Source organism: Capra hircus, chromosome 1 (assembly GCF_001704415.2).
Source record: "Capra hircus breed San Clemente chromosome 1, ASM170441v1, whole genome shotgun sequence".
NCBI lineage: Eukaryota > Metazoa > Chordata > Mammalia > Artiodactyla > Bovidae > Capra > Capra hircus.
Window position 1 is genome coordinate 68083939 of NC_030808.1, and position 12496 is coordinate 68096434.

The 12496-nt window shown below is 37.2% G+C and overlaps 1 protein-coding gene across 1 annotated transcript in view; it reads right to left on the reverse strand.

Annotated features, from left to right (window-relative positions):
• The window catches only part of CCDC14 (coiled-coil domain containing 14), a 46657-nt gene that overhangs the window by 14694 nt on the left and 19467 nt on the right, over nt 1–12496 (reverse strand). Inside the window, exons 6-10 of the mRNA XM_005675042.3 lie at nt 11558–11794; nt 11352–11446; nt 9976–10474; nt 7545–7686; nt 816–898 (exon numbers count right to left, since the gene is read on the reverse strand). Of these exons, the coding sequence (XP_005675099.2) occupies nt 816–898; nt 7545–7686; nt 9976–10474; nt 11352–11446; nt 11558–11794 (1056 nt within the window). The remainder of the gene's footprint in view (nt 1–815; nt 899–7544; nt 7687–9975; nt 10475–11351; nt 11447–11557; nt 11795–12496) is intronic.

Genomic DNA, 12496 nt, shown 5'->3' on the forward strand with positions numbered 1-12496 from the left:
GCTTTATCAATCTTTCCTTTGTAGCATGTGAGTTTTTGTTGGGCTTAGGAAAAGTTTCCAAGAATACAAAAAGAAATTCCTATCTTTTCCTCTAGTTACTGTTTTTTTTTTTTCTTTTCTATTACTTTAAGCTCTATGATCCATAAGAACAATCTAGCAACATCAGTTTAAACTGAAACAGTAATACTCTGACTCAGCAATTCTATGGCTATAATCTACAAAAACAGTCACACATGGGCACAAAGACATGTACAAGGATTTTCGTTGCAGGATTATTTGTACTAGGAAAACAGGGAAAGTGTCTAGATATCTATCAGCAGAGGACTTTAAATACATTACAAAAGAACTATATAAACAGAATAATACTTAGTTTTAATTAGAAAAAATAATATTCATGTATTTTGATAGAGAAAAATATCCACTATATAATAAATGAATAAATGCAAGCTGCAGGAGTATATACTGTGTAATCTCATTTTTACAAAAGAAAAATACATATATAGTTCTACTAGGATTCATCTGTTAATAGTAGATACTCAGTAAGTATTTATAAAATAAATCAATTATAAATGAACAGGAGATATGTGAAAGGAAATACAGACTTTAAAAAAAAATAGGATTGAATTATCGGGAAGTGATAGCACAAATCTTTTATTTTTGTGTTTCTACACTATTTTAAATTTTAATGAGTATTATTCCTACTTTTTTAACAAAAAGTCCAGTTAAGACAAAGTAATTGAGAAAGTTCAATTCTTTATCAACATTTCCAGAGCCATAAAGAATTCACGATCAGTTCTTACAGTTCTTTTACCTACATTCAAGGTTGCATTCCAGAGAACCAGATGCCTTTTGAGTTTTTTCTCGTTCTCTAAGTTGCTGGTTCAAAATTCTCAATTGCCTAAATGAAACAATGAAGAAACATGAATGCAAGAATCCAGGCTCATTTTAGATTGGACATTTGAAAGCCTATTAAAATAGAGAACACAAACAGTGGCACCTTCTAGGAGAGCAGAAGTTCATCTTGTCCCCAAACGTAAGACAAAAACCAAATAAACAAAACCACACTGCTGCTAAGACCTGAGATAATTTTTAAAACTGTCCAGGATGGCATAAAACCGCTCTTCAATAGAAAAAGGTTAACTTATTTTTCCTCTTCCCTTTTTTGTTCTCTTATCTCTTCCGTGATTTCCTTGTTTCTCTATTTCTTTCATTTCTATCTCCTCTTGCTATTCTCTTCTGTCTTCCTTCTCAGGAAGTATTTTCATTACTGTAGTAATTATCTACTTTTAAAAGATCTGCCATAATTATGAACCAGAATTCCTACAAGGACCAGCTGCTATCAGACAACTATTTGCTTGGTTTGTCGCGCAGTGTAAAAACTGGGAAACATAAACTTACGCTGCTACTAATTTATTAGATCTAAAGGTTAATGGCTTTATTTAAGTAAAGAGAATGCCAATAAGCACCAACTCTACCTCATAATGAACTTCATAATATATAGCTGTTTTGCAAATAGGAATATACAAAAGGAACTGCAAGTGTTTACTTCTACGAAGTTAACACTTAAAAAAAAAATCTCTAATATCTTTAGAGAATTATTATCTGGAAGTATTCAGCACTAAAGAATCACTGTTATGAAATCTACAACGATAGATCCTACCTCACATCATTTGTATATATTCATTCAGGCTGGATTAAAGAGCTAAACATAAAATATAACAACAAACAAACAAAACTTAACTATACAAGTTTTAGGTGGCAATCTACATAATCTTAAGTGGAAAAGACATTCTTAAGCAATACTCAAAATCCAGCAATCATCAAGGAAAAAAGTAAAGGATTTAACTACACCAAAACAGAAACTTGTTCTAGAATTAGCAGTCTGGAAGAAAATCTGCTACACATATAACAGACAAAGGGGCTGTAACATTGAAGAGCTCCTACAAATCAGTAAGTAGGGAAAGAAAACATGACCAACGGTAAGGATGGGCAATTCACAAAAGAAAAAGAAGAGGCTGACAAGCATATGAAAAATTCTCAGCCACACTAGTATGAAGAAATACAAATTTAAAACAGGAGTTATTTTATGACCACAGGATTCACAAAAATAAAAGGAAATAACACTTTAAAATATATATATTTATTTATTTATTTATTTATTTGGCTGCACTGGGTCTTAGTTGCAGGATCTTTACTTATGTGTGTGTGTGTCTCTCTGACTCTTTTGTGATCCCATGGACAGTAGCCTGCCAAGCTTCTTGTCTATGGCATCTCCCAGGCAAGAATACTGGGGTAGGTTGCTATTTCATTCTCAAAGGAAATAACACTTTTTGTTGGTGACAGGATAAGGAAATGAAATATCTCATTTGGTATGAGTCTCTGCTCCTTCTCAGGTTTCTTTCACAGGCTTCTCCTTCTGTGTTCTCTGCTTAAGAAGCTGTCATTCCCCAGCAATGCACTCTTGGTTATGTTCACACTCTATACCTTCTTAGTGAATTCAACACTTACACGCTGAGAGCAAACCACTTGCTTTTAATCATTACTGTCTCCAGTACCTACACAGGGCCAGGTCTGTAGTAAATGCTCAATAAAAATGTGGTCAGTGAATAACCCCCAAGTTTATGTTTCTATCCTGAATCTTGTTTGTGGGTTCCACTCATACCATACATGTCTCCAGATGGTCTAAATCTTAACTCACTGGTTCTCCCACTACATTTTATAACTAAAAACTAAAATGAAATAACAAATAAATAATCTATTCTTCTAGTAACTTCCATCTGGAAGAATTATGTTATCATGTCAAATTATCAGGCCAAAGACAACGCCACAGCCCAGTTCCTGCCTTTCAGTTCCAGTTCATTTCTTTGTTCTTCGTGGGTACATAATGGTCTTGTATTTGAGTCTTAACTCAGGAAATGGTCATGAGTTCTAACTTGCCCTTTAAATATTAAGGCACTCACTAGCTTAACTGGAATCCCCACAACCTTCATCCAGGAAATTTTGGAATGGGCCACAAGGTCACAATGAATGGGTCACTACAGATATTTTACGGGTAGGGACCAAGAACAGTACTAACAGTTGAGTACTGTTTCAGGAGTCTCACATAAAAACTGCCCAGATCCAAATGCCAAACAATGAAGCTAGCTATTTTTTTTAATGCCACAAGATGGCAATAAACACCAAGAAAGTCCTGAAAGATCAGTTTTTTTGGCTAAAAAGGAAGAGGAAGTTTAAAAATGCCCAAACAAGAAAAAAAACCCAAAAACCTGTTTTTGATTGAAAATGCTGAAAAACACTTTTGAATGAGCCTATGCATTCCAACTCTCATTTATAACAGATTATGGATGATTCCTTCCAAATAAAGATTAACAAAGAGACACAAAAATTCCTACTTCTGCTGGAAATCTCATTCTGCTAAAAAAAAAAGAAAAAAAAAGCATATCTGACAAATTCTTCATTTTTCAATAATTTCATTTTTGGAAGGTCAGGTAAACGGTGGCAGTAGCATGATATATAATCTTTGTCCTCTAAGGACACAGCCAAGAAACGTTGGTGCCAAGTCTGAAGAATTAGGTTGGACATCAAACTGATACCTTTTTAAAAAATTAAAAACAAGCAGTGACCAACAAAGTAAGCTTTATTTTCTAAAGTGGCTTATACCACAGTCATTAAGACAGTATGGTACTGGCACAGAGACAGAAATATAGATCAGTGGAACAAAATAGAAAGCCCAGAGATAAATCCACGCACCTATGGACACCTTATCTTTGACAAAGGAGGCAAGAATATACAATGGATTAAAGACAACCTCTTTAACAAGTGGTGCTGGGAAAACTGGTCAACCACTTCTAAAAGAATGAAACTAGAACACTTTCTAACACCATACACAAAAATAAACTCAGAATGGATTAAAGATCTAAACGTAAGACCAGAAACTATAAAACTCCTAGAGGAGAACATAGGCAAAACACTCTCTGACATACATCACAGCAGGATCCTCTATGACCCACCTCCCAGAATACTGGAAATAAAAGCAAAAATAAACAAATGGGACTAATTAAACTTAAAAGCTTCTGCACAACAAAGGAAATTATAAGCAAGGTGAAAAGACAGCCTTCTGAATGGGAGAAAATAATAGCAAATGAAGCAACTGACAAACAACTAATCTCAAAAATATACAAGCAACTTATGCAGCTCAATTCCAGAAAAATAAATAACCCAATCAAAAAATAGGCCAAAGAACTAAATAGACATTTCTCCAAAGAAGACATACAGATGGCTAACAAACACATGAAAAGATGCTCAACATCACTCATTATCAGAGAAATGCAAATCAAGACCACAATGCGGTACCATTTCATACCAGTCAGAATGGCTGCGATCCAAAAGTCCACAAGCAATAAATGCTGGAGAGGGTGTGGAGAAAAGGGAACCCTCTTACACTGTTGGTGGGAATGCAAACTAGTACAGCCACTATGGAGAACAGTGTGGAGATTCCTTAAAAAACTACAAATAGAACTGCCTTATGACTCAGCAATCCCACTGCTGGGCATACACATCGAGGAAACCAGAAATGAAAGAGACTCGTGTACCCCAATGTTCATCGCAGCCCTGTTTATAATAGCCAGGACATGGAAGCAACCTAGATGTCCATCAGCAGATGAATGGCTAAGAAAGCTGTGGTACATATACACAATGGAGTATTACTCAGCCATTAAAAAGAATACATTTGAATCAGTTCTAATGAGGTGGATGAAACTGGAGCCTATTATACAGAGTGAAGTAAGCCAGAAAGAAAAACACCAATACAGTAATGCCAAAGAATGCTCAAACTACCACACAACTGCACTCATCTCACATGCTAGTAAAGTAATGTTCAAAATTCTCCAAGCCAGACTTCAGCAATACGTGAACCATGAACTCCCTGATGTTCAAGCTGGTTTTAGAAAAGGCAGAGGAACCAGAGATCAAATTGCCAACATCTGCTGGATTATGGAAAAAGCAAGAGGAGTTCCAGAAAATCATCTCTTTCTGCTTTATTGACTATGCCAAAGCCTTCGACTGTGTGGATCACAATAAACTGTGGAAAATTCTGAAAGAGATGGGAATACCAGACCACCTAACCTGCCTCTTGAGAAATCTGTATGCAGGTCAGGAAGCAACAGTTAGAACTGGACATGGAACAACAGACTGGTTCCAAATAGGAAAAGGAGTACATCAAGGCTGGATATTGTCACCCTGCTTATTTAACTTCTATGCAGAGCACATCATGAGAAACGCTGGATTGGAAGAAACACAAGCTGGAATCAAGATTGCTGGGAGAAATATCAATAACCTCAGATATGCAGATGACACCACCCTTACGGCAGAAAGTGAAGAGGATCTAAAAAGCCTCTTGATGAAAGTGAAAGAGGAGAGTGAAAAAGTTGGCTTAAAGCTCAACATTCAGAAAACGAAGATCATGGCATCTGGTCCCATCACTTCATGGGAAATAGATGGGGAAACAGTAGAGACAGTGTCAGACTTTATTTTGGGGGGCTCCAAAATCACTGCAGATGGTTGACTGCAGCCATGAAATTAAAAGACGCTTACTCCTTGGAAGAAAAGTTATGATCAACCTAGATAGTGTATTCAAAAGCAGAGACATTACTTTGCCAACTAAGGTCCGTCTAGTCAAGGCTATGGTTTTTCCTGTGGTCATGTATGGATGTGAGAGTTGGACTGTGAAGAAGGCTGAGTGCCGAAGAACTGATGCTTTTGAACTGTGGTGTTGGAGAAGACTCTTGAGGGTCCCTTGTACTGCAAGGAGATCCAACCAGTCCATTCTGAAGGAGATCAACCCTGGATTTCTTTGGAAGGAATGATGCTAAAGCTGAAGCTCCAGTACTTTGGCCACCTCATGCGAAGAGTTGACTCACTGGAAAAGACTCTGATGCTAGGAGGGATTGGGGGCAGGAGGAGAAGGGACGACCCAGGATGAGATGGCTGGATGGCATCACAGACTCGATGGACATGAGTCTGAGTGAACTCTGGGAGATGGTGATGGACAGGGAGGCCTGGAGTGCTGCGATTCATGGGGTCGCAAAGAGTCGGACACGACTGAGCGACTGAACTGAACTGAACTGAACTGAATGCATATATATGGAACTTAGAAAGATGGTAACGATAACCCTATATGTGAGTGAGACAGCAAAAGATACACAGATGTACAGAACAGTCTTTTGGACTCTGTAGGAGAGGGAGAGGGTGGGATGATTTGGGAGAATGGCATTGAAACATGTATAATACCATACATGAAACGAATCGCCAGTCCAGGTTCGATGCATACTAGATGCTTGAGGCTGGTGCACTGGGATGACCAGAGGGATGGTACAGGGAGGGAAGAGGGAGGGGGGTTCAGGATGGGGAACACATGTATACCTGTGGCGGATTCATGTTGATGTATGGCAAAACCAATACAATACTGTAAAGTAATTAACCTCCAATTAAAATAAATAAATTTATATTTTAAAAAGATAAAGTGGCTTATAAATTAGCTCCTAAAGCAATTTTAAAATGTTCTGCAACTTCCCCAGTGTCACAGTGTGTAAGAATTTGCCTGCCAGTGCAGGGGACACAGGTTCAATCCCTGGTTTGGGAAGATTCCACATGCCACTGAGAAACTAAGCCCGTGCACCACAACTGCTGAGCCTGCAGGCCGCAACTACTGAAGCCTGAGCACCTAGAGCCTGTGCTCTGCCCGAAGAGAAGCCACCGCAATGAGAAGTCCACACACCACAACAAAGAGTAGTCCCTGCTTGCTGCAACTAGAGAAAGTCCACGCAAAGCAACGAACACCCAGCGCAGCCAAAAGATAAAAATCAATCAATCGATCAAAGAAAAATGTTCTAAGAAATAGAAATAAATAACAACTATCGATATTTCCTACGGTCACAATAGCAAGATAAATAATACACAGAGTCTAAGTTCTGGGCTTCCCAGGTGGCTCAGCAGTAAAGAATTCCCCTGCAATGTAGGAGACCCAGATTTGATCCCTGGGGTCAGGAAGATGCCCTGGAGAAGGAAATGGCAACTCACTCCTCCAGTATGCTCGCCTGGGAAATCCCGTGGACAGAGGAGCCTGGCAGGCTACAGTCCATGGGGTTGCAGAGTCGAACATGACTGAAGCAACTGAGCACAAGCACCGCATAGCCTGAAAGTGAAAGTGAAAGTCGCTCAGTCGTGTCCGACTCTTTGCAACCCCATGGACGATACAGTCCATGGACTGCATAGCCTAGAATAACCTAATAAATACCTCTCTATTTGTTACCAACCAAGTGACAGCAGGTGTGAAAAAGTAGTGAAAAAATATATCCTAGTGGGCACAAATAATGGAAGAGTTAGAGACTGCTGTCAGTATTTGGAAAATAGAGGATTAAGAGTATAAACACAGTGAGACTGTGTCTATTTTCCTCACAAAGCCCTAGATATCTCATCAGGCATTTTTGTTCTGGCCATGGGACATCTCTGCATGGAGACAAAACAATTCAAAGTGCAACTCTTACCTGCGTAAATGAGCATTTTCACTTCTTAGTGGCTGTACGGCCAGTGCTATTTCAACCTGAATATTTGTGTTTGCACTTACGGCTGGAAGCAGAGATATACACATCTCCAGTTCTGTAATCAACCTCTGAATTTCTGAATCTTCTATAAAAAAGAGAAGAAATGAGTAAACACTGTATTATAAATTGCTTTTTTGATAAGATTATTCATATGTATTACTAAAAAAGAAAACATTTCACATACATACATATGTACTATAAACAAACTCAACTCAGTTATTTATGAATTTATTATACAAATCCTATTTTCCTTTTTCCTGTAGTCTGCATTTCCTTATTGAGAAGAATTCTAAAGGCATTAAGTTCAGTAAACTAAAGATTTATGTTAAGTCACAGAATTATGATATCAGTGATTTTTTTTTCAGTTAAAGTGTCTAGTAGGAAGATGGTTTATATATATCTCCTAGTCCACATGTTCCTATAATTACTAAAGGGTTTCTTATAATTGATTTTAGTATTAACAACATAACCTTTGATCCTGGCATTAAGCGAATAATTCACTTCTGGTGATTCAATTTGGAAATATATTGAGGGAGGGTCTACTAAGATAAGGTTTTATTATTTAACTTTATAAATAAATTTTACACAAGCAGCTACACTTCATGTGATGCAGCATCAGAAGCAGTATCATTTTTGTCATTAACTGTGGGGAGTGGATGATTTGGGAGGTGGCAAAAAGATACAGGTAGAAGGTAGATTTTAGATCTCTTGTCCTTTTACTTTTGTTCATTTTTATTCAGATTTTCTGTGAACTGCTGGAAAAATGGTACAGATGAATTTATTTGCAAAGCAGAAATAGAGTCACAAATGTAGCAAAAAAGCTTATGGCCAGCAAGGAGGGAGAAGGTGGGATGAACTGGGAGATGAGGGTTGATATACGTACAGTACTATGTAAAACCAGATCACTAATGAGAACCTATGGCACAGCACAGGGAATCCTACTTGATCTATGGTGGCATAAATTAGGAAGAAAATTTAAAAAAGAGTGGACACATGTATGCATACAACTGATGCACTTTGCTGTACAGGAGAAACTCATTCAACACTGTAAAGCAACTATACTTCAATTAAACAAAAATTTCTGTGAAATGAAAACATTTAATAAATATTAACTGTCTGATATCCAAAAGAGATAAAGTATTCAGCTATAAAAAGTTAATAATTCCACAAGTATTTTAACACCTTAATGGAAAGTTTACATGCATACAGTAAACAACTGTGCCCAATTACAGAGCAGAATGCTCTGTAGAGGGGTTTTGCGTGAAAGCACTGGGGGCAGAGACCTGGGCTCCACCATTTTCCTGCAATGTACCTTAGTCAAATTACTTAATTCTTGAAGCCTAGGTTTCTTCATGGTTAAATGGATAACAACAGTACCTCATGGGGTTGCTGAGAGGATTAAATGAAATACTGTTCTCCAAGCCTCAGTTTCCTCATCTGTAAAATGGGGACAATTATAGTACCTCATAGGGTTGCTGTGAGGATTAAATGAGATAATGCATATAAAACACTTAGCACAGTGCTGGGCACATGCCAAGTGCTCAGTAAGTGATAGCTAATATTACTACTATTATAATTGTTACCAACGATTTAGTACTCAGTTAAGAGAATACTAATGAATTAACAGTCTGAACATACAGGAGATTTTAATATACTGAACCACAAGATTAACAGTGCTACAATCCTAATAATACAGATAAATTTTAAGACTTGGTAATTTTTTTGTCAGACTGCAAATATTAGGTACTCAGAACTTCCATAATCAATTACTGTGTTTTCTAGATGACAAATGTGTAACTAACTCCAAGTGAAAGTCATTATTCAGAATATACATACATAATGAAAATGAATACAACCTGGCTCAAATATCTCATGACTCCACCTAAGATATTTTTCTTGATTAATTAGAATATCTTAAGAGTGAATTGAAAAGGGCATCAGAAGATTTAGGTTCCTTCTCAAAGTGAGATTTGTTAAACATTTAACAGTTATTAAATAAATGATGAGAGGAAAACTTCTACATCTTTTAAAGTAGGAAAAATTATCACTCTGTTCTAGGGAGTTAACCATGTCCTCCAACCCCTTAAAATTTATCTCTATAAATTTTCTTTGGTTGAATCTTTCCAAGGTCCCTTTGAATCAAGTAGAATGAACACATACTTATAAGCGAAAGAATAATATTCCCTAGCATATTTCAAATCCACAGGAAACAACAGGGAGCAAAACCCCACAAAATAAGAATAAAACAGACAAAACTCATTTCCTCATTAGCATAAGACATACTTCTATGGAAAATATCACAAACTTCATGTTGATTATCCTGAATTTAAATGATGACATGCCACAGAAAATTATAAAGAAAGTACTTATCTACCTTGTTCTGCTACCAGGGCCTTGAGCTCTCCCAACAAATACTTGATAGTTCTAACTTTTTCAGCACTCTGGTTCACGTTTTTTGCCTTCTGCACATCCTTTATTCTTGAATCTCGCAGAGGTATGTTTAAATCCTTTCCTTCACTTCTGACCTCACCAATGTGTTCGTTAGTACGTTTTTCTTCATTAGTAGCCAAGAAAGCTGGCTGTAATAGGGTGGGGCTGCGGCCAGTGGGACTGTCAGGATGAGAACGCAACAGTTTCATGTATGTTTGGAAACACTTCAGTAAGTCTGGTTCCTCAGAAAGTCTTTTTGGCAGAACCCCATTAGCAAGACCCAGTTGCTGAAATGTTGGAGTAGCTGGTTTGCCAGTTTCGGGCAGGTTGCATGAAACTCCAAGACAGGTATTGAAGGAATTCCTTACAACATCATCAGTACAGTTCACAGAAATTGTTCTTCCTTGTGATGCAAACTGACTGTCACCATCAGTCTGAACTTCCTAAAGAAAGAAAAAAACAAGCTAAGACTTCAAAAATAATGAGCACTGACTTGTGGGCATTAACTACAATAAACTCAAACAAAAAATGTTAGAAGATGACATTCGCAGGATGGAGTTGCAGATTACCAGTGAATAAGTCAATTTCCCCTTAGCTCACTATTCTGCATTTTTTAAAGCTTAATTAGTTCACTCAGTAATATGGGAACATTATAAAGCCATGACCAAAATAGATTGTTTGCAAATATCATAAATGGTTTAAAGGCATCAAAAATTAGTCTACTTTGGGACTAAAATAAACTTCCACTTTGGGAAATTACAGTGTAGAAAATAAGCTGAAAAGGCTTCTGCATAAACCTATTTAGAGAAATGTTACAGTAGTAAAAAACTTATTTAAATGTCTAACCATAGGTGAGGAGTTACACAGACCATGGTATATCCACTAAATAGAGTAGTAAGAACTTAGTAAAAATTTACAAAAGGTAAATCACAATTAAATGTTAAGTGAAAAAAAAGCAGCATGTAAAACTGTATAAAATTATGATGATATTTTTAAAAGAAAGTTTACTTAACAAATTAAAAGAAAACGAAACCTATACAAAGAATTAAATGACTGGAACATGCTCTATCAATGCGTTAACAGCAGTTGTGCTTGGGTGGTAGGTATGGGTGATTTTTTTTTTCTAGTAATCTTTTTCCTTCCCCCTGCCCACCACTGTCCTTAATTAACAGGCAAACTTTTCTAATAAAAAGTAACTCAAAAAATAATTGGTCTTTACATCCTAGGGCATTAAGATATAATCAGCAAATTAAACTTTCTCTCAAGATGACAATTTCTAAAAGCAAATTATTACTTATATAATATATAAACTGCACTCACAGAATGAACCATTGGAGGGCAGGGTGGCTGCTGAGGTAACCGGACTGGGATAGAGGTGCGTAAACCATAACTAGAAGGTGAAGACGTCTGAGATTCTAAAATGTTAAAGGGAGAAAAGTCATTCACATCTCAGACTGCTTATACAATTACCACGCAACTTAATTAGAGCTTATATTCATGCTTTTTAAAACATCATTCATACTAACCAGAACCAGACACAGTGTGGCAAGATGCAGCAGGAATTCCATTAGGGTTGTTCTTTGAAGCCAAGTTATTCATCAGTGACATTTGAGTCTGCACATGTTCGCAAAGAGCTTGGTATATTAAGGGTGAATACATTCCATAATGGTCTTGTAGTGACCAATTTTGCAGTATATCTGATGAGTCTCTTTCACTTCCAGCAGAAGCATCATTAGGTATCTGCTTCTTATTATCTGAAGATACTAATATGGAAAAAGGGGAAAACAATTTCTGAAATATGGTTCTTTTCAAAAACCTTTACCAAAGGTATTAGAGGAAAAAAGGGCTCTCAGAAGTAACTTGATTCATCACATACTTTACAGAGTGTGATCACCCTTAAAGAAAATCACCTCAAATTCTTTTTTTAAAAGGAGGTAATGAATCAGGTTCTCCTTAAAATTAACTTATACTATGTCTTTAAAATCTCTATTAAATGCTACTCATAATGCACTTGAGTTGGGAAAGGAGTCATTGGAAGGACTGATGCTGACGCTGAAGCTCCAATACTTTGGCCACCTGATAAGAACTGACTCACTGGAAGAACTGACTCATTGGAAAAGCCAGTTTTTGATGCTGGGAAAGTTGAAGGCAGGAAGGGGACGACAGAGGATGAGACGGTTGGGTGGCATCACTGACTCGATGCACGTGAGTCTGAGGAAAGCTCAGGGAGTTGGCGATAGACAGGGAAGCCTGGCGTGCTGCAGTCCACGGGTTCGCAGAGAGTCGGACGCGACTGAGTGGCTGAACTAAATGGAATGCTCCTGAGAGGGAGAATGGAACAGAAAGATAGAGTACCTTGCGCAAGTATGATGCTTTGATGATAATGATGCTAATGACAACGACAACAATAAACAAATCAGAGCTTTTAGAGAAAGTGAATTAATCTACACATTGAGCTCTCAAAT